This window comes from Taudactylus pleione, unplaced genomic scaffold (genome assembly GCF_031769625.1).
Source record: "Taudactylus pleione unplaced genomic scaffold, aTauple2 ptg001254l, whole genome shotgun sequence".
Classification (NCBI taxonomy): domain Eukaryota; kingdom Metazoa; phylum Chordata; class Amphibia; order Anura; family Myobatrachidae; genus Taudactylus; species Taudactylus pleione.
The window spans coordinates 52,566-76,266 of NW_028285654.1; the positions used below are offsets into that span (position 1 = coordinate 52,566).

The 23,701-nt window shown below is 45.2% G+C and overlaps 1 protein-coding gene across 1 annotated transcript in view; it reads left to right on the forward strand.

Moving 5' to 3' along the window:
* The window catches only part of KCNK10 (potassium two pore domain channel subfamily K member 10), a 64,004-nt gene extending 48,372 nt beyond the window's left edge, over positions 1-15,632 (forward strand). The window contains exons 6-7 of the mRNA XM_088462513.1: positions 83-225; positions 12,271-15,632. Of these exons, the coding sequence (XP_088318639.1) occupies positions 83-225; positions 12,271-12,885 (758 nt within the window). The 3' untranslated portion in view covers positions 12,886-15,632. The remainder of the gene's footprint in view (positions 1-82; positions 226-12,270) is intronic.
* Positions 15,633-23,701: the final 8,069 nt, after the last annotated feature.

The window sequence follows — 23,701 nt, forward strand, 5'->3', positions numbered from 1 at the left end:
GAGACTCACCAGGTGACGCAGGAAACAGAGGATATGTAACATCCATATACAGTAACTGAATGTTGATGTGCTTCTCTTATAGGGGGCAATACGAAAATCATGTACCGGGAGTGGTACAAACCACTCGTGTGGTTCTGGATTCTGGTCGGTCTTGCGTATTTCGCTGCTGTCCTGAGTATGATCGGAGACTGGTTACGGGTTATATCAAAGAAAACAAAAGAAGAGGTAAAGTAGTCACTGACTAATTCCCAATGATAAAGTGATCAGTATCTACAGCCTTTCACAGATACTTCCAGCCACATACAGACGCCAAGTCACATAATGCAGTAACGTCGTGGCCACGGCAGGTGGGAGGGACACTGTTCTGTCTGCTTGTGGATAGTAACTGCAGGAGGCTTCTCTTAAGGTGCATACACACTAGACGATATGCTCCCTGAGCGATATCGTGTAGTGTGTCCCCGGCAGGCTGTGCTCAATGTCGTTCATGACATTGAGCACAGCCGCTGAACGATATCATTAGAGATATCGTTCAGCGCCGGGCTCTCTCACCCATTCCCTGACATGCAGCAACCTGACGAGGTCGTCAGGTTGGCCTGCATGTCAGCCCGATGAACGAGGATGACGAACGACCCGCGGGAACGCGCGTCGTCGTCATCGTTTATCGTCCATTTTTAACACAAAAAAGATGAAGTGGACGACTGAACGATAACGATATCGTTATCGTTCAGTCGTCCACTTTAATCGCCCAGTGTGTACGCACCATTACACTACAATAACTATTTATTACTAAACATACATATACAAATCTATAATAAAAACATATACGGTAACATACACACTCTATTAGGTCAGTATTGTATTAATATTTATTTGCTGCACCATTTATAAATACGTCCGTAAGCTCAGCCGATAATTAGGCTAATAAATTGTTCTTTATAAGATTGATCTATACTGTGTATTTCCATTTTTACCAGATACAAACAGGCACAAATCCTCTGTTGTGTAGTAAGTGTGATCTATACTGTGTACGATATGACACCTCATCACACTTATCATACACAGTATAGATCAGGTACAAATCCTCTGTTGTGTAGTATGACACCTCATCACAGACATCACACTTACTACACAACAGAGGATTTGTGCCTGTTTGTAAGTGTGATGTCTGTGATGAGGTGTCATATCATACACAGTATAGATCACACTTACTACACAACAGAGGATTTGTACCTGATGTGTGTGATATCGTACACAGTATAGAGTAAGGCTCCTGCACTATCACTATGCGCCAGAGATGGGCGGGGCATGTCTGGCTGATATTCTGTTCATGTAAACGCCTCCCACTTTTAACTGGAGGGCACACTGGCGTTTTGCTCACCTGGAATGTGCGTTGCCCTGAATGTGATGGCACAAGCACGTTGGCACAAACCCCCTCATTAGCCTACTGACCGGTAAGGATTAATCCAATCAGTGGCGTCGCGCAGGGAGTGCGGGTCGGAATGGGTGACACCATCCGAGGGGTTGAAACACAAGTGTAGAGCTGCTCTGCTATTTTGGTGTCAGCGGTGATGCGTACCGTGCATGGTGCTGGATGAGGCTGGGGGCAGTCCAGCAGCTCCCGGATAGCTGTGCAAGCCCCCAGTCTGATGAGAACTTCAGGGGACATGCTTCCACACATTACCAGATTTTTCCTTCCAACCAGCCAGTTTGGACAGATAACTTATAGGGGCCCATTTGTCAATGTACGCATTTGCAATGTGATCTGGTCGCGATATTGCAGGATGCAATCATAGCGCTGGGATTTAACTACATGCACCAGCAGGGACAGGGGCTTTGTAAGGAGCCCGTCCCTGCCATGTGCTGGTAGTGAAGTGACCGCGTCAGCAGTCACTACACTCCTGTGCCGGAGATCCTGCGAATGCGCTGTCTACAGACCTCACATGCGCACACACATTCCTGTGGGACCCTCTCCCAACTAGTTATGTAGCCCGTAGCCTACAGCAGCTTACGCCATCTTCAGCGGTGATGGCGGATATGGAGGGACAACGGCAGATATCAGAGATGTCCCTACATAATCCATCGGGGGGTTACTTCATTTTTGTGGGTATACACCAAAAATGTGTGTTTTCGGGGAATACACAGCAAATATGAAATAATAAATGGGCCCCATAGTGAGGACCTAGCTTCAGCCTTTGTTCTCTGTCTGCACTTTATTGTACAAAGCAAGGAAACAGTCAGAGGATGCAGATCAGGACAAATCGCCTGGAAAATCGGTGATCAGACACCTGGCGGGTTTTACTCTTTACATGAAACCTCATTTAGAGGCATCAAACAGCAGCAGCTGAAGTTATTTAAAGGTGATTACACAGGGAGCGATCTGCTGTCAGTATATCCCCCCTACTTACTGCTATTCCCCCTACTTACTGCTATCCCCCCTACTTACTGCCGCTGCATCTGTGGGGAATGGTCTTAGAGGAACAATATTGTCCAACATAGATGTAAATAATACATGTTAGAACAAACGAGTTCTGTTTTGCAGGATATAAACAATGTAATGGACCTTGAAGATGATTTAAACCGTTTAAAAAAAAATAAAAATCCAGTGTACTGAATGCAGCAACACAGAGTTACAATGTGACTGAAGGCCCCCCATACATCAGCAATTGATTGTAGCAATCGATTGTGGCAATTCTGCAAAGATTTTTATACACAATCGATTGCAAATTGCTGCAATCAATTGTTGATGTATGGGGGCCTTAACGCTAAAGCTGAGTATAAACGTCCAGATAAAATGCCTGCCAGCCCGCAGATGTCAGCATCATACAACGTGAGATATTAGCCCCGACATCTGCGCTCCGCCCCCCGGGGGAGGAGACTTTTCCCTGGGAAGGAACACAGGAAATGTCTGTCTGTCTGTCGGCCGCGGCTGGGCATACACTGTCCGATGTGGCTGACATTTTAACTCATAAATATCGCATCAGACGGGCATGCTGGACAATCCGGCATCCCCGACCGAGCGATTTTTAGCCATCGGTCGCCCACACACACTACAATTATCAGGGCGATGGATCACCCCAATACTTGGCCAGCTTAAGCGATATACAGAAGATCAGATTTCGAGGGCAGACGCTAGTAATTTATCGTTCCTATCCAAGTGATTATCTGTTCTGAGACTGTCACAAAGGTGCATATTTAAAACTGCCAGCAGAAATGTCGGACAGATGATCGGAAATTCATACTCCCTGCTGAATGTGCGCGGATCATCGCTTCAGAGAAATGTCGTGCAGCAGATCAAATCCAGTCATCCGATCCAACTGGTTTTGAAACGATAAATCGGTCCCAGGTGCTGCGCACACACTCAAAGGGTTAGCGAACCGAACAGCCAAAAAACAGTGTGCACCTTGCTAAACATACTGTATGATTGATATTAATAATAATAATAATAATATCAGACTAATTGTAATAATCATAGTTATACTGCAACGGAACCAGCAGAGGGGGTTATGTAATAGGTGCCAATTTCACGGAGCCGTCTGTTTATCTGTGAGATTGTGACTTATAACTGATTCAATTTTGCTGGAATCTCGCAGAAAAACAAAGAAGCAGACGGCTCCGTGCAATCCATAGACAAACGCCGGGGAGGTTCCGGTTGCCTGGAAACCCCCCTCCCCAGCACACACCATGACCACAATAGAAATAGTAATATAATAGAAGGTTATTAGTGCTGAAGGTTCTTCTCGGTATCACAAATGAAATAATTAGCACCACCTGTGGATCTTATAACATTTGTCAGCCAGTAATAAATACACCCCTGCACCAACTAGGAGATCTGGAAAACATGCACTGTTAATGGTCTATAGCAGTGCACCCCTAATAGGGTTAATTATTAATACCGTATAATACAGTAATACACAATATAGTGCATAACAAGACCAATGTGTACATATATGACTAGGACAGTGCTATGTTCTCCTGCTGCTCCCCCAGACTCCTGGACTTGCTCCCATGCTCTGTAATGGCGCCCACATGGGAAATAAATACTCAGCTCAGGCAGGATGGTCCTACTGCCACATCTAATGTCTTACTGTGATCACTGGTCCTGTATATGTCTGATGTATTACATATACAGGACCAGCCATACATAGTGCAGTGTATGTCTGATGTAATACACACACTGCACTATGTATGGCTGGTCCTACTGCCGCATATAATGTCTTACTGTGATCACTGGTCCTGTATATGTCTGATGTATTACATACACTGCACTATGTATGGCTGGTCCTACTGCCGCATATAATGGGTTACTGTGATCACTGGTCCTGTATATGCTGGAATTATGATGCACAATACACTATATGAATAACACATATCAAGCTTTAATAAGTGCTAATTATTCCCTCTTCATGGACTGGCCACACTCACTCTGATAGTAAGCATTTGGAACATACTTGCCTACTTTTGAAAAAGCATTTCAGGGAGATTGTGAAAGAAATTGAGCGCGTTGGTTAAGTGGATTGTACTGCTACATTTGAGAGGTGTGCCATAAAAATTACTTGCATCCAACTGTAAACAGGCCCAAAAGCAGTCAGTATGTTTTCATGAACAAATAGATCTTACTGATACATTACAGAAAATGCATGTAGCCATAGGGATCATTGTGCCTTATAACCAATGCAGAGGAATGATACTAATGATCCCATTTGAATGTATATATCTCTGTTTTTTTTAATATAACAGCTTCATAATGGGGGCAAGGTAAAATCAGGGAGATTGCTGGACTCTTCAGGGAGACAGGGAGATTGCTACTATTTCAGGGAGTCTCCTGCACAATGAGGGAGAGTTGGCAAGTATGATTTGGAAACCCCTCTCTAGAAATCCTGCGTTTGCTACTGAAACCGTCCCCTATTACATTACATAACTCCCAGTGTCTGCAATAGCTTATGCCCATAAGGACACTATACAGTATATGTTCTGAATATAATATAATTTACATGATCTGCCTTATATCTGATACAGCTCACATGGGCCCTGGAAGTCATTAAATAAATGAAAGGAAAAAATGTATGTTATAGCCTAATTTAACCCCTTAGAGTGTATACAATCGTTATGGTGATTCTGAACAATTCTCTCTGCAGTAACAGTATATATCTACCCCCTACTGGGCAGCGCGATCTCATAAGTGTCTGAGCCCCACAGTGCACGCAGCCTAAGAAATAATACAGAACGATTGTATCTGCGAGGAAATATTCCTAATTGCACCAATATTACTGTTCCCATTGTCTTACCAACATAGATGTTAGCACATGGGAGTTTAATGGCATATATTATATAATTAAACTCTCACAGTTCCATAAAACTTTAATTGGAATATCAAAAGCCATGTTTAGGTGTTTTTTTCCCCACATTCCCTAGATCAGTGGTCTCAAACTCAGTCCCCAGGACCCCACACAGGTCACGTTTTCCAGGTCACCCAGCAGGAGCACAAGTGTATGCATTACTCACTGGCACTTTTTTAAAAGATCCCCAGATGGAGCTAATTATTTCACTAGTGATTCTGTGAGGAGACCTGGAATACATGCACTGTGTGGGGTCCTGAGGACCGAGTTTGAGAACCTCTGCTCTAGATGATAGGAAGGACTATTCTTCTCTTATTAAAGGTATCATGGCGTTTAGAGTGTCAGATCGGACCGCAGTCATTGGCCTGGATGGGATCCGCTCTAAAGATCTACAGTAAAAAGGTCGATAATGTATAGATTGACACCAGATGTTAGACAGTCAATAGGTCGACAGGAACAAAAGGTTGACACACTAAATGTTGACATGTAAGAAGGTCAAAAGGTACAAATGGTCGACAGGGCAAAAAGGTCGACGCAGAATTGGTTGACACATATTAATATTTTTTTAGGGTTAGGCACTTACCGTGAGGGTTAGGGTTAGGCACTAGAAGGGATGGCTATGGTCAGGCACCTACCTTTTGTCCCTATTGTCTGTCTAACATCTGGTGTCTCTCTATACATTGTCGACCTTTTTACTGTAGATTTTTCAATCCACACCCGTCCCGAATGATAAACCTTTGCTTTCATATAAAAGGGGTATTATCACTAAATGAAAGACCGACATGTCTAATATTCTGTGAGATCAACCCAATTGTTGTGATCATATTTTTATTCTTCCTGTATTGGGAATTAAAATAATAATGTTTCCAGCGCTCGCAGTTTTCACCTGATAGACGTGAAATAGCGTGCTCCTGTTAGTCAAACTAATGCTGGGTACATGCGTGCCGACCGAGGGGCCGATTTGGTAAGCTATACACTCTTACCAATTGACCGCTCAGTATGTCTGACCTGACATCTCAACTGGGTTCTGGGTCCTGTGGCCAGAGTATGGGCAGTCGGCGGGTCGCCCATACACACAGCCACAAGTACCGATATATCATCCAGATACATTAACATCGGGCGTGCTGCAGGACCGACCTGATATGTCTGTGAACAACATTGTTCACATACATATCCGGAATACGTACCCATGGGCTTCCTACTGAGATGTCCATCGGCTGCTTCGCTAATCCGTCGCTGTGCGTAGAAAGGCGCACCTCCAGTTACACCATCATACACTGCACCAGCCCTGTAGAGGAGCAGAATGTCTCTCTAAACACGTCCTTCAAAATCAGGGCAACTCCAGAAAAAGACAGTCGCTGACCGCGACACCCTCCTGTTATCTTCCAGGAATTCCCACTACATTAGCCTCTCTCTGAGCTAACCATCGGGAGGCATGCGCACTGTGGCTCAGACTGAAGACAGTGGCCATTTGCGTCTGACGTCGCTGCTGCGTCCACCTCTGAATCTGGTGCTGTCTGATTCTTGACCAGAGTTTGCAGAAGTCCGTGATGCAGTCGGACACCCTTAGCCGGTGAGGAGCTGGCCGCCATGATTTACAGGTTTATGGCGCTACAACAAAGGTCCAAAGTACCAGCGGTTATTCCAAGATCGCTGCCACAACAAATGCCCAACTTGGTAGTTGATGGTACCAATGTCAATGTGTTTTGAACACAGAAGACCAGGGCACAATGTCCCTTGTTGCAAGAGCCTATGGACTGTTCAGTCGCTCGCGCCAGTTCGACTTATCCAAGTTACTACACCATGAATCCTTCAATCAGAAATCCACAGCTATTACCGGAAACCCTCTTGTTTTAAAAGAACATAATTTTGATGCCAGGGGGGAGCAGTCTTACCCTGGTGTCCAGCTTAGTCTTGTCAGCGTCCATAACCGGTCGACTCCCCAAGGTGAAGTCATCTGTTTACTGTACACGTTTCCACTGAGTAATATAAGAAGTTGCTGTGAAAGACCAGATGCTTAATTTATTAGCAGCTATGACCCTAAAGCTGGTAGAGAAAATAATTACTAAAGATATAGTAAAAAAAGGGCCCTGCTATAAGTTATTTCTCCAAGCTGCTGTTATTCGGAGACAGTCTCCTTCGTATACACATGCAGTTGAAGATGGGAAAACAGCGCTAGAAACTGTCATTTATAAGTGCAACATCATAGGACAGTTTGGTACAAGCAATAAAAACATACTCCTAAAACTGATATGGAAATGTATGAAAGCAGCCTTGGCACTGGGGAAGATAGCACAGTTCTTGCACCAAGTAGGGTCCAATGGATAACAATAGTCCAGCTAATTAAAATTCTTTACCAGCTTGTGGCAACAATGATTGAGGATCCCGATTAGCGATGGTCCAAATCAGCACAGTGGTCCAATGCATAAATACGAAGTCCTTGGCCACAGTTCCGGAAATCAAAGGTTGGTTACCCCAATCTCAGGATACGTAAAAAGCAAGAGCAAAAGAGGAGCAAATATGCCATGATGACCTTCTTAAACTTTGGCCGGATGAGACATCCATGGGGATGTAGTTAGCAGATCGGCGGACGGCATGCTGCTGGTTTGAAGCCCGACACGGGACTTAAGATAGGCGTCAAAATATGGACGCCTATCTTAATCCCGATGCCGGAATACAGACAAGACAGCGTCTTAGCTGTTAGCCGCGGGGAAAGGGGGGGAGCGTTAGGGTTAGGTAGCATAGCGGGGTTAGTGTTAGGTGTTTTTTTTTTGGGGGGGGGGGGGATAGGCACTAAGGGTTAGGCACTAAGGGGGGAGACTTGGGTTTAGGCAGTAACGGGGAGGTTTAGGTGCGGGGTGGGGAGGGTTAGGGTTAGGCTACAAGAAGGGATGGTTAGAGGGAGAAGGGGGGAGGGTAAGTATACTTACTCAGCTCCTGTCGGGATACCAACCATCAGGTATTTCGACAGGAGGCATCCCGACGGCCGGCATTACATACCCATTCCCATCCATGTCCAGCTTAGTAGGTGCCGTCGTGGAAACTCAGCTGGCCAGCCGCCTGGCACCGTCCACAAACCTCCGTTGCAGTGCTGGGATTGCAAATGCAGCAGGGGGTGTCATACAGGGGGCTGTATTTGCATTATTGCAAGGATTGCATTGCAAAGCTGCCTTCCTGCATACATCATATATCTATAGCCTGCGTGTATAAATCATATGTCTATAGCCTGTGTGTAGCTTTGCAAGTGCCATCCTTGCTGAATCAGGCCCATAATCCCCTTCTGCAATGACTTTAGGAACCTGAATAGCTCAGTTTGATGCTTGCCCTATGCCAAGAGTGGAACAGCTGGTGGAAATTTTAGCAGCAGTTTTATATTTTACTGTACAATAAACAGATTAAAAAAAAGCAAATGACAGGAATAAGATATAAGACATTAAATCCAGACTGAACTACTCTTGACCTTACAATAGGGTATTGGCAAATTCCCTCGACTCCCTCTGTCAAGCCAAATAATGCGATTTCCACCCCTGAATCTCTCTTCCGCTGTAACGTCGTTCTGCATTGAGGTGGAGATCAGTACACGTGGAGGTCTTAGAGGGAGATAGCTAAAAAGGAAAGATTCCCTGTCTGCATCTTTAAAACATATTTGCAATATAAGGAAAACAAAGTTACTGCCCAAATGCAATGACAAGTAATACTGACAATGGTGCTCGTGCGGTTCCTTTCCTAAGCACTTATACAGAATACTGCTCACAATATAAGTGCATTGTCTTTGTCACTACACCGGACGAGATGAGACTACGCCTGTATGACTGACCCTCATCTCCTCACATTACCCAGATCTGAGCATTATCCAATGCAGAATGTGTCCCTGTTATATTCCCTCACACACATCTGTAAGCAATACTACAGCCATAGGCACCAGGACCAGGAGCAGAATCCTAGACTGGATGTTGCAGCATTGGACTCGGGCCTATTTGTCAAACTATAAATGGCCCGGTAACCATGAGAAAACGCTAATTTCCGCATATTTAAGTTACCGGGCCAGTCACCAACAGGGGTCCGAGAGGACCCTCTTGGTATTCAGCAAACTCTGAAAACTGGCGCTGCCGAGAACAAGCGCCATCCTCAGACGCCGCTTGTTCCCGGATCCCCGCTCTTTCCTATGGGAAGGAGACCCGGGGATGCGAAGAAGGATCCGAGCAGATCCCTCCCCTGCCTCCTCACTACCTCCCCAGCGGCTTTGCGCATGCGTAGCTGGGACGATGGGGAGCAGGCAAGTAATGCAGCTACAGAAGTAGCTGTGATACTAACTACGGGGACAACTGCTTTTTGGAGCAGTTGTCCCCTCACCGGAGCAATGATGAATTGCTCCAGTGTGAGGCTTCCCCCACTGCGAGTTCAATACTTCATCATCGGAGGTCATACGGCCTTCTATGCCTTCGATGATGAATAGGCTCCTCAGTGTTTTACTACCTGCCTAAGATTGGTTGATTGTTCCCTAATTAATAAACCCCTTTTCCTCATCTCCCACATCAACTACTAAATTTAAAGTCCTAATAAATCTCCAATCTGCAATGAATATACTTCCCTCTCCTATATCTGACCATCGTCTGGTCTCAGCCTGTAACCAGCTCTAATTCTCATCTTACAGACCTCTTCAGTGCCGCTACTCACTTCTGGGGGCAGATTCAACCGCGAGTTGCGTACTGTGAACTTAATGTTCTGCGTATAATGTGGTATATTATTGGCAAAAAAAAAAATTAGAAAAGCTTCTGCAATTCATTTAGAAATGGCGGCTGTTCAGCGTTACATCTGCAGTGTGCAAACTATGCGAGGTGCATGACAGAGAAATCGTACAGAATCCACAAAAAAGTGGCACATAGGCCCGTAGTACAGCCGGGCTGTAAGGAGCCAAGGTCCGTGCAAGGGGAAAAGGCCAAGAACGGGGGATGACATTGATCTTCCCTCTCCGGCCGTGCTGTTCTGTGATGTCATCTGCGCCATCGCAGGGGGCGGGATCTTCCCTTGCACGCTACTTCGGATTTGCAGGACAGTGAAGGATACTGTTATAGGACATGAACAAAGTACTGGGAGCTACTATAGATGTCAGATGGTTGATTTGTATAACGTTAAATTACTACTAAAGGAGAAATGACAGCCAGAAATTGTATTTAAGCAAATGTAACCACTTTAGAGTATTTGGGGGCCGTGTGGATGTCTCTATAGTGGTTTATAAAGCTGCATACACACACAACGATTTTCGGTCAGATTTTTTTAAAGTGGAATGAACGAATTTTTTTGAACTACAAACAATTTTTGTAACTTCCCTTAATGAAAATCGTTCAGTTGGTCAGTCAGAATGAACTACAAACGGGAACGCGCATGAACGATGATCGTTCGTTATAACTCAGAAACTGAACGATTTTTTCAACGATTGAACAATAACGATGTCGTTATCGTTAAATCGTTCAAAAAATGGTTACGTGTGTATGCACCTTAAGTGTTTATATGCAAGTTTGTAAAAATTTATGGGGTAGATGTATTATATCGGCATGGATCGTGCCACTACGGCTCTGCCCGCCGCACCCCTTTACTGAGGTGAAGCAGGAAGCAGTACCGATGAGAAGTATTAACATCTTGTCTGCTAGAGTGGGGGAGTGAAAACGCCCCCTCCGGCGATCCCCACCAGAGCCCACAGCGCCAAGTGCTGATGCGCTGTGTCTCACCTCGCGGCCGTCTCCAATGGGCCTGCGTGAGATCTCCCTCGCACAGCCTGGAGCCCAGCAGCTACTAGCCGGGGACAGTGCTGACACTGCTGTGGTGGGGCAGCAACATCGGTACAGTACTACTGAGCAGTCATACATTGGCTGGCACATCAGCGCACTATCTTGTAGAAAGTAGCACCCATAATAGCGCCCCCTGTCATTTAACAACCAACCCCACATTAATACATATCTAAGTAATATATAAGCCCACATAACATGATATCACTAAACTCCATAACGCCCCTTCATACATCTCCCCCTAAGTCTCTTAATATGAAGAATATATTTGACAAATAATAAACCTTAAAATGCAAAAATATATAAAAAAAATGTATGTATAAGTGTTTTTTTTTTATTGTCTTTGTTGTTTTTAGGGTGTTTATTCAATGTTACTACATATGTTTTATTGGTTCAGAAACATTTTTACTTTTATATTCATTATTATACATTTTACTAGAAGGCTATTTTTTGGCAAATATTATTCATATAATGAGAATGAAGAGATTGACACGATTTAACCGTTTTAGCCTGTTTGCATTATAACTATACTGTATACTGGGAGTGAAGCAGTGAGCACTGCAGTTACTGTATATGTGACACTATATTCTAAATAATGTATTCTACTTTTGGATGAGTTTTAGTTTAGTTCACTTTACATTTCACTAATAATAATAATATATACAGATACATATTTGAGATTACTTTTCTATTCAAATTGAGAATGTAGCACAATAATGACATGCACTAACTAAAACAGTGTTTGGCCATGTTTTAAGGATATGATTTATTCAGCAGAGTGAATGGATAAGTGCATACTCTATAAGATCTGAGATGCTGCAGGTCTTTCAGGCGCCTGTTCTGCAGCCTATGGCTAAGTCATTTGTGTTTCTATCTGATTGTGAGAAGCAAGATAATAATTTAATGCATTGTGTGCGGAATTCCCCGGCTTTCAGAATTATTTTAACCCCTGCGGAACACAGTCACCTGACAAGGGTTCATTGATGGTTTACAGTACCTATAGGATTCAATTATTTCTATTACAACATATGGTGTTAAACCTTTTTCTAAATTACAATTATTGTACTTTAGAAAATATGCAAAGGGTATATTGCATTACAAGTACATGTAACTCGAGTACTGATTGTATCCTCATTCTTCATCTTTAGGTTGGAGAAATCAAGGCTCATGCCGCAGAGTGGAAAGCAAATGTGACCGCCGAATTTAGGGAGACACGAAGGAGGCTGAGCGTGGAGATCCATGACAAACTCCAACGAGCAGCCACAATTAGGAGCATGGAGCGCAGGCGACTTGGGCTTGACCAGAGAGCTCACTCTCTTGACATGCTCTCCCCGGAGAAACGCTCAGTATTTGCAGAGCTGGAGAACGGGCGATTTAAGGCTTCATCCCAGGAGAGCATAAACAACAAGCCCAACAATCTAAGACTGAAGGGGGCAGAACAGTTCAGCAATTTGCATGGACAAGGCCTCTCAGAAGACAACATCATCAACAAGCTTGGGTCCCACTCCCTGAGGCTAACAAAGAGGAAAAACAAGGACTTGAAAAAGAACCTTCCAGAGGACGTACGGAAAATCTATGAGAACTTCAGAAAATACTCGGTGGACGAGGAGAAGAAGGATGACGAGCCTGACCGGATGTCCACCTCTGACACAGCGACTCTATCTGACTTCATCCAGCACACAATCATCGAGAATGGCTCAGTGCCCTGTGAAACCAAAGATGAGGAGCACGAGAACAAAGCGTTACTTGAAGAGCAAAACTAACGGGGCAAAGCTGAGGACCATCGCTGTGTCATGTCGCGGCAAACCTGCGGGCTGCAATGTGGGCCAGAGTAAAGACATTTCTCTTCCATCCTGGAGCCCAAAGCTGGTCTGTACTTTGACTCAGCAGTAACCCTTGACCCCTTCTGTGTCGGAGGGGGGCGAGGATGCAGCGTGTTGTCTTCCCCCCTCCGGCACAAAAAGGGTTAAATCCTTGTCCAGGTGTGAAACCGAAAAAAACCCAACAAACGTTGATGGTCGGTCACTTCCGAGGAGTTCCTGAGACATGTGCCTTATGCAGACTTTATAATGAAGTGGAGCTCTGTAATCTTCATTGGTGGAAACGTTTACTGTGCCATAAATGACTGCCAAAAACAAACAAAACCCAAAAGCAACTACAGCAGCTGTAACGACCACAAACTCCAAACTATGTTTAGCCGAAGAAGATAAGCGCATCCGGTATAGTAATCCTAAAGATACTAAAACGGCAACTCGGTTTTGCTTCGTGAGTCCGACATGGTAGGAGCTGAAAAACGAATATGTATATGCATTTTGGGGCACATCAGTAGAATAAGGAGTAGTTACATGATACTTATCATCTTTCTAACCTCCATATTGTGCCGGAGCTACCCCGGCCGGTACTACATCAGCGCACACTACAAAATAGCCGTGCATCAGCTTTTTATCCGCTAACGAGCACTGTGGCAGTAACCACTGCCAATGGGAAGACCACAGACTCTGACGGTGCTCTCCACACCCCAGCGGGAGGGAAAGATGTCAGTTTTAAAAATCAAATAGAGAAGTTAATGACGTGCATTGTTTTCTTTTCTTTTTTATATCTTGCAGACACTTTATACTCGCTGAAGAAATTTCAGCTCTCAATGCTGTACAACAGGAAACCAGCCGGGCGTCTTGCATGTCGTCTGAAGTCGCCTCGCGCTATAAGACTGGAATAGACCCAAAACATAGGGATGACGGGGATTTTCACGTACAACTCTCAGGGCTTTGTGTCCCTTCTTTAAAGCAAAAGATTTGATGGGCACTGTATTCAATCACCCAAAAAAACACTATCCAGTTGAAAATAAATGAAGTTTAAAAGTGGTATGGTTTGCCGGGAATGAAAGATTCAAGTGCTCACCGATTTGTGCCATTTTATTTTGTAACTTTTTAAAAGTATTTTAAAATGTTTAATTTGTTTTGTTTTTTTCCTGCATACTTTTTTTTTTTAAATCAGCGTTTCTCAACAATTTTTCTATTACATACCCCCCAAAAAATGATGCAAATCTGCATCTCCAGAGGAATCTTTATATTTACACATTTCTGTACAATACACGTTGCTGTTTTTTGTATTTATAATAAATAGGTATTAAAGTTTTCATTGCTTCTGTCAGATATGAATGGGGGATATGTATGCCCCAGGTTGAGAAACTCTGCTTTAAATCACCTCAGACAGTCAGCTTTGGATATGATAGACAGATGAGTCACTGGTGTCCAGCTTCCCGTCCTAAATATGTCTGTTCTCCACATCTGCTTTCCAATGTCAGTGCTGTTCAATGGTAAATTGATTTGTCTGAAGTATTTCAAGGGTTTAGTAAGAATTTATGTACCTCTAAACGTTGTCGCTGAAATGTCATATGTGTGAAATGTATGGTATAATGGGATGCCATGACCTAAAGGGGGTGCTGTGTCCTATGATGTATTAAAAGGGCTTGATTATTGCCTGTCTTCAGTGCATAACAGCGCCACCTGCAGTTCTAAACATGCAGTGCACCATATCATCCTTAGCAAAATGTCTGCAATGTTACCCATAACTTTTCCATGCTGTTTCTCGCAGCACAATAAGTACATGTGAGCTGTAAATGTAAGGCTTTTGTGAACCATTCCTGTTTTTGAATAAGGAATGGTGTTTATTGTGTACCGTAGAACAGCAATATTGCCTAAAACATCGGAGCTCTAATGGCGTACAGAAGAGGAACCTTTTGTGAGCGAGAGCTCATTTTATGGGGGGCAGGGGAAATCCTTTTAAAATGGAAAAACAGTGCACCTTATTTAGGGAATGCAAAATGGTTGGGGTGGAGCGCACATTTCTCCCACGCGGCACTGGGTGCCTTTATTTGCACAGGTGCGTTTAGATTTCGTCAGCGCATGGGGGCGTGGAGCAATGTAGCAGCACTTGTGAAGGTGTATAGGCCAGTGGGGAGATTTGGGGGAGTGCGGTGGCCTCCTTACAAACTCTAGAGCAGCCTGTCTCAGTGAAGCATCAGACTTTGCGGCGTGAGATTACTGAAGTGAGATGAAGGGACGGGAATGACTAATAATAACAATAATTAGGGAGAGGAACGCGGCACTTTCCATTCTGCAGAGGGACTTTCATTTGTAGTTTCTGAGCTGGCAGAGACGGGGTCTCATCTTCTAGTGTTAATGGAATATGTTCTGTGCTTTGCCCAATGTAAAAATACAGATGTGTCCTTGTACATTAAGCAGCCCTTCTAGCCGTGACACGGTAGTGCTGAGCGTCTTATAGTGCAACCTTTTCCCTTAAAATGTATCTTTTTCGCAAAAGCTATGTGATTAGGACGCACAGGCAGCTTCTGCTGATGAAATGAGATACGGCATGTCTATATTCTGTGTGCGAACTCAGGTGTATCTGCACGAGAAATGCTACGTCGCACATAGTTATACCCCCTGTGCCAGCAGCTTCTGCTGACTGAATGATATGCGGCATGGTTATATTTACTAAAGTGCAGGTTTTTAGAAGTGGAGATGTTGTTCATAGCAGCCAAACAGATTCTAGCTGTTATCTTCTAGAAAGTGCTAGATAATGTTAAGTAGAATCTGATTGGTTGCTAGGGGCAACATCTAAACTTCTAAAAACCTGCACTTTAGTAAATATATCCCTTAGTATTCGTATCACTTTGTGAATAAGATGCATTTTAAGGGAAAAGACTCTCAGTGCTACCAAGCCACACAGTGCTCACACGTCAACTTGTGTCCACATACATCTATCCTCCGTGCACTACATCTGTAGCTTCACTCGCACAAAAAAAAACCAGCCCCAAACTCTCATGATTAATCTGACATCAGAGTAAACCAAACACTATATAATCAGAACAATGAGGAAGTTGAACCCACTGAAATGTTGTTTCTTTTACTGTTCTCATGTCTTCTGCGCTTTTGCAGAGTTACCACCTCCCTACACACGCAGGTGCACATCTAGTTTTAGCTAAGCGTTCCTGAGTGCAGAAGGTACACCGTGCGTACTGGGCGGGCCGTCTAAGCGCACACGGCGCATCCACTTCATCCAGAACCTCCACTGTATCAATAGTGACGCTGAAATAAATCCTTTTGAAAATATAGAATTTTGTAGGATAATCAGCAGTACAGACAGGTCCTACACCCCTAACCATCCCAAGGGCGAGAATTTTGGCCAATTAACCTTTGTGCAAATTGTATTAAGCTCATTGTAGCAATCCATGTCCACTCTGTGTTGTGCTCATCCACACTTTGCTGGGCGGGAGTCAGTAGGGTAGATCAACTAAAGCCTCTAAAAATAGTGGTGTTACCAGAGCAACCAATAAGATATTTGCTAAGAGCTCCCCATTGCGTTCTGGAATGTGATAGACAGACTCTGGTTGCTATTAGTAACACCACTGCCTGTCTGTTTTAGAAGCTTTAGTAAATCTGGCCCAGTGTCTCTTAGTGGAGAGTCAGTCTCTGAGTTAAATGAATCATCTCATCAGATAGTCTGACTCAGTGGCATGTAAGTACATTATTCACCATTAGTAATGCAGTCCACATCCATGGACATAATCTTATACATTATTAAGGTTTCCATTTGACTCGTGGTTATAATTAATTTCAAAGTGCTTCTCCATTGTGGCTCTGCTAAAACAAAGGAAAAAATAAATAAAAAAGAGTCCGTCATGCATTCATATTTACAATCGAACCCCCAGAGCTCAGCGGCCATTTCTATGCATAAAGGAGACCCTGGGGCACATGCGACAGGTGCAACCTCTTTATAACCTGCGCTGAGACCTGACCGATAAATCTGATGCAGAGAGCGAACCTTGAGTCAGAATTTAACTACATAATCGTTCAATCAGTTCGTCTGCCAATGTGTGTAATTTACAGTGTGTGTAATCATTGCCTTCAGACCAAGGCCACGTAAGGTCAGCATAATGGAAGTCGTGGCTCAGTGACCAGATGAGGATTATGCAAACCTTAGTTCTGGATTGAGAAGCAGCTGGGAAAACCTCTCAGATAGTCCCATACACTGCTCTAGCTAATACCCAGCACAGCAGCTTCAGTGTCCTAAACAATCTGGAATTCAGACACAGAGGCGGATATAGAGCTCAGGCCGCTCTTAGGCACACCATTAATGCCCACACTTCACAACTGCCCTCGGTGGCCACAAGCAGTTAAGTATAGCTGCAAAGCCGCCCAGCAGCAGTAACGGGCGGCTTTGCATAGACATCATGATAGTGTCACTGCCGGTTCAGACTTTTCCCTCTTCATAAATGTCTGGGGCTGGCCAGTCCCGAAACTGAAGCCTCCTGGCAGCCAGTTATTGGACAGCTAGCTCCAACCTCTCCCGCACCACATGCATGCAAATTGCCACCAGCGACACACCCGGCTGAAATGATCAGCAGCTGTGATGCAGGGAGGGTAAAATGCTGGTGTGCCGCCCCCAGCAGGTGTCACCCCTAGGCAAGTGCCTCATGAGCCTAGTGGGAAATCTGCTATTGTTAAGATGTCTAATAGGAGTTTTTATCTTTATTGGACGATTCCAACAAATAGAGGGGCGTACAGTATAGTGTTATATCACTGATACTTGGGCCTAATTCAGAGATATACAGAAATGTGATCTCAGATGTTTGCAGATTTGTGCCCGTGTGCAGGAGCCGCGCTGCAGACGTGCAGATCTGGTCGCAGTGACGGGGAGCGTTACAGAAAAAGGTGTCGGCCCCATTTTCTGCGCATACCGACGCCAGTGGCTGTGTCCTTGGATAAGGCTTCACTGGTCCTGGCAGCTTGATTTACCCGGATATACTGAGTAACCTGGGGGTTACTGACATGTCCAATATTCCAGCAGTTGATCATTTTAATTATCCCTATATGAGAGTAGTACCCCTAGCCAGTCCCATATACAAAGTATTACTTCCAAACGTTTAGTTTTTAACCCCCAATTCCCCTTTGATAAAGTAAAACCTCCGGTACAGAGGATAAGTGACTCATATCATCCGCCTAGAGGACCACACTCAGGCACTTTGTTCTAAACACCAGAGGTAAAAGTCCTGCAACAATTTTATACTTTGTGTAGAATCATTTAATTCAACTATAAACTTTTCATTGAATGATTTGTATAAGTGGGTTGATCTATAGACGATATTCTTGTGAATTAATTGGAGCAATGCCTGGACAGAGGTTGTTTATATCACACTACTTGTACATTTGGTCAGGCTGTTTGGTAAATGAAGACACATTAAAAGTGCTATAGAGCTTGATTCAAAGATGGACGCTAACTGCACAATGCTGACATTTGCTACTAATATTATATAATATATATTTTAAAATCCCTAGAGCGCATGTGTTACCCTGAGAGAATGCATAAATCCACTGTTGCGTACGAGACAGCTGGTATCAGAACTAGAGATGCAAAACCATGGACGTTTTTGAGCGGCTGCTTGATGCAAGCGCCAAAAAGGCGGTCTCATTGTGGGCGTGTCAGTGAAAGCGGCTGCATTCTCAGTTCCGGAGACACCGCCACATAGGCTGGTGCATTTATTGATGGTGTACCGATGGTGGATTGTCCAGAACCACCAGCGTGGTTACACCGTGCCCGGGCTGTGAAGGTGTGCGTTTTGGGGCTTGCACATTCTGGTGCACGCTAGTACACAAAGGGAAGGCTGAACCTAGTATTTGCATATTTCCGCTGCCACCGCAAACGTACGTACCAGCGGCAGCAACTGCACCCACCTCTGCATCAGGCCTCTGTTCCTTAGGCCAGTGTTGGCTAACCTTGACACTCCAGCTGTTGTGGAACTATATATTCCAGCATGCCCTGCCACAGTTTTAGCATGCCCTAATAGGAAAACTGTAGCAGTGCATGCTGGGTTATGTAGTTCCATAACAGCTGGAGTGTCAAGGTTAGCCAACACTGCCTTAGGCAGACAGTGCCTGTAATTACCCCGAGCTCAGGACCTATTGGAATCTGACTGTGATTCATACTGGCTCCTCTCTGCCATCCTGCGTAGCCTTCATCCATTGTCATTGATCTGGCCGCATGGCTGGGGGGGCAGCTTGCAGTAGGTTACTATGTCTGACACCAACCACAGACCCCACGGGCAGAGCCTAGTGAGCTGTAGCCGCAGCCAGCTCAGTCATTGGCTGCTAGTGCAGGGTAATTGCAATGTATGATATTTTTATATATTACTTTGGTTCTGGGAGACATATTTGCACGTTAGTGGATTATAAGTGACTGAACTTGCCCTGGTGCATCTGTCATTCCTCTTTAGTCTGCACATTGTTCACTCAGTGTGGGCTGCCACAATCTCGCCCTGTTCCAGCCACCCGCTAGCCAGTGAGATAGGGAAGTGACACACTGGACCACCCCTGGCTCAGTATGCAAGATCACCAACAGATTTGTCAGCATATACCAAGTTTCAGATATTTGTAATGGAGCATACACACGGTCAGATTTGTCATATGAACGATTTGACCAACGATTTGAACTACGAACGATTTTTGACTGCAGTCAGATTTGGACGATTCCATTAATTTTAATGCAAACGCATCAGATGTCAGATATCGTTATCTGAACGATAAATGATGCGCGTTCCCGATGGTCAGATTTTCCTTCAGATATGAACAATTGAATAATTTTTGAAATAGTTACGGTCAGATTTTTCTTCAGATCTGACCGTGTGTATGTACCATAAGAGGTGTGTCAGGGTCATGTACAGGAATTACAGGTTGTATCAATGTAATGGGATGTTAGAATGGATATTGAGAACCTACTATGCAAAGCTTGCTTGTACTTCATGTCTAGCTGTGTCTGGTGTAGATCTGGGATGACGCTGACAGCTGCACCACAGACTATTTTTATTAAACAGAAAACAAGAGATAATTTCCGGAGATCTCTGGGGCTCTAAGAATGGTTTGGACTGAAGTGTCGCACGAACCCCATTGGAGCAGTGAGAACCGTGTTACTTGCTTTCTACATAACGCTGCAATGCGGCCACCGTCCTTTCTTCTGGGAATCCAGCTGCAAGGTTTTTTTTTTATTGCATTTCACAAGAGACTTTCAAGTAAGCGTGACTCGTACCTACCGGTCTGTTTACCCCCTGGCGGTGGGGTACAGTTGCTGAAGACCCCCCTCTCTTTATGTGGATGAGGCCACCGCTGACCTGACCTCTCCTGTCAGTGACTTGTTAACTTGTCTGTTGATTGTGTCCTGTTTTACAGGTGAACTGGAAACATTTGTACGTCCCAGTACGAGGACACTGGACACGGGAACGCTGCGTTGCACTAAATTTGCTCAGTCTGCAGCGATGTAAATGGACGCACCTGTTGTGGTGAATGGTGTATTAGATGATGAATGGTGGATTACAATACAGTACAATGTAACCAAATCTCTGTCTGTGTGTTTCATCAGTGTAACAGATCACATACACTCAAGAGTATAGTAAATAAACTGATGTTATGATCCACTGATTAGTCCCAGGTGAGCTGCCTACAGACTCCTGGCGGATGGGGCTTTTCACCTGTGCTGGTCATACCTAGGTGACAGATTACCTGCTAGTTTACACAAAGTAAACCATTAGGCTTCACACAGTTTAAAGTCCAGCTGTTCACTCTACCAACCAGGGTGTATCATTTTTAGTTGTCAAGTAAGAATTTGTTTTAGTCACCTGTGTTAATAGACCTATTTAACAAGCCAACACCCTCAAAAAACAATTTTTGGACAAAGCATACAAACCACACAAGTTAGAACGCACCCTCATACAAATAGGTAAAGAAGACAGACAGCCACTTCTTGACTACAAACAAAAACCACAAGATATACAGAACAAAACAACCCATTTATCACGCAATACAACACACACGCAAACAATATAAAACGTATCGTGAACAAACATTGGCACCTACTACTACAAGACGAACAACTCATCGACATCTTACCCAGCAAACCAAAAGTCATCTACAGGAAAGCCCCCAACATACAGAACCAACTGGTACGCAATCACATCCCACCCCTGCAACATTCACAAACTACCCTGGACAACTCTAGACCCACACAAGGTTTTTTCCACTGCGGTACGTGCACCAACTGCACCACCTTGAAATATCGCAGCACCAGACCCACCACATCATTCACATCAACACAGACAGGAGAAACACACAAAATACAGGAACACATAACATGCAACACCACGAACGTCATATATCTTATACAATGCCCCTGCAACCAACAATACTTCGGCAGAACCACCAGACCACTTAAAACCAGGATCCAAGAACACCTCAGAAACATCACGAAACAGACAGACAACCACAGCATACCGATACACTTCCAAGAACACCACCATAGCAACACGACAGGCATCAGATTCACAGGCATTAAACACATCAAGAAAAACTGGAGGAGAGGGGACCACACCAAGACCCTAAACAAGGAGGAACTCCGGTGGATCTTCACCCTCAAAACACTAGCACCCAAAGGACTAAACATCGATAACGAGATGAAATCAGTCATCTCCAAATGAACACGGCCACCATATACTTGACACATTAACAACACCGATCCCCACGCAACCCCGCGTACTCAACCTCTTAAATTGTCAAGACAATCCGACCTTCCACCCTCTGACCATCCAAACCCCTCCTCCACTAAATCATCTACCACCTCCCCCTACCGCCCCATCAAGCCATACCCACCTTCAAATGCTGACACCCAGAATCAGTGATCCCCATTCAGCCCCCGCATCACCATTACCTTGACATCCCCTTCCCCAACCAACCCTGCCCTAACACATACACACCCTGACTCCTTGATCACCACCACCCCCATACCCCTTATATCGACTGCACCACCCATTCAAACACCCCCACCCACATCCCAAACGGACTAAAAAAAAAGCGACACAACAGACAGCGGCTCTCACACTTATACACCTAGTCACGACCTCATCCGAGCCACCCCCGTCCCCCTCACCTCATCGCCCAGCACATTAAGCACCCATTACACCCCACTGCCACACACATTTAAGACACACCCCGCCCCCCGCTTCTCTATGTTGCTATGGCTCCTGTCTGACACACATCACTGGTCCGTAACATGAACACACACCTGCCCCCTACCCCCCCTCACGCTACATTTTATCCCAGCCCCCACACATTCCTGCCTCTATAGTGACCACACCACCCCAAGATGGCACCCCTTCCCTCCCCCTCTCCACAACAAGACCATTTACACACTACTACACCAAACATTCCTCACACTAAGAACCTATTAGTCAACACACCAACCTTACTCCTCCTCGCCACACGTTAACACACACTTCCCCATGTCAGTCGATTTAACCACTTGGCCACACCACATATATACTTACACAACCCTGGCATTCCACACATCATACAGGTTAGCGATACTAACCACTACACCCACACACGGCCATCATCTAAACACCGTTATACACATAACAGGAATGTCCACTACAGCACTGCCAGCTTGACACATGCCACACGCACCAGTCTTATTCCATCTCCCCCTGCCCGATCACCTAGCCACCATCCCCGGAGAGATGCCCATCCACACCTCCCCGGACCCCTGCGGTCACCCTAGCCACCAAGCATTACCCTCATAATCACCCCCACACACACACCCAGCCTATCACAGCGCATGTTTGGCCGCCTGCACCACGGGACTAAACTACCATGACAATGCGGTTTCACATCCCCACCTCCACAATAATTGCCTTACACACCCCGGTGCCCCTGACCCCCACCCTACTCGCCACATGCCCCTGCCCGCTCATTAAATCCTCCACACAGCACAAAACACTCCGCATACCTCCTCCGCCCAACGCACGCCAGAGCCAGCTGTCACCTTAACCCATGTAAACATACGGAAACCCTACACAGCACAAGATTGGCTGCCAGCACCACGTGACCACCTCCAACCAACCGCACCCGGTCTCGATCCTCATAGCAGCTGCATAATGCATTAAAGCACACCAGCCCCAGCATACACACCCACACCAGCAGAGCACACGATTGGGTGCCGACACCACATGACCGCCGCTGACCATTCACAGCCGGTCACAATCCCCATAGCAGCCACATATGCACCCAGACACGAGCCCCAGCTAACACACCCACAGCAGCACAGCACACCATTGGCTGCCCAAATCACGTGACGTTAGCACCCAACCACAGGCTTAGCCTCGCACAATCACCCACGACCTATCAGATACATGGGCCACACCCACTCTTAGCCCTGATTGGTCATCTCCACCACCTGACAAACACAGAACCCGGAAGTTCCACATTTAAACCTCACACATGCATAGCCACACTTCTTACCTCCTTGAAGAAGGCAGAGCCCCTGCCGAAATGCGTCAGAGACCCCCTACATTTTGACACCACAGCCAGCTTACACCAGAGCTCTTCATTCCCGCGGAGAACTCGGTCGAGCCTTGCTGCTTCCAGAACCCTCTCTACCCACCACCCGCAGGGCCGCGCTGGGCATCACACCTAGCAAAGCCCTGCGCACCCCTCTTGATCACCACTCCACCTGCTAGACCCAGACGACCATGCA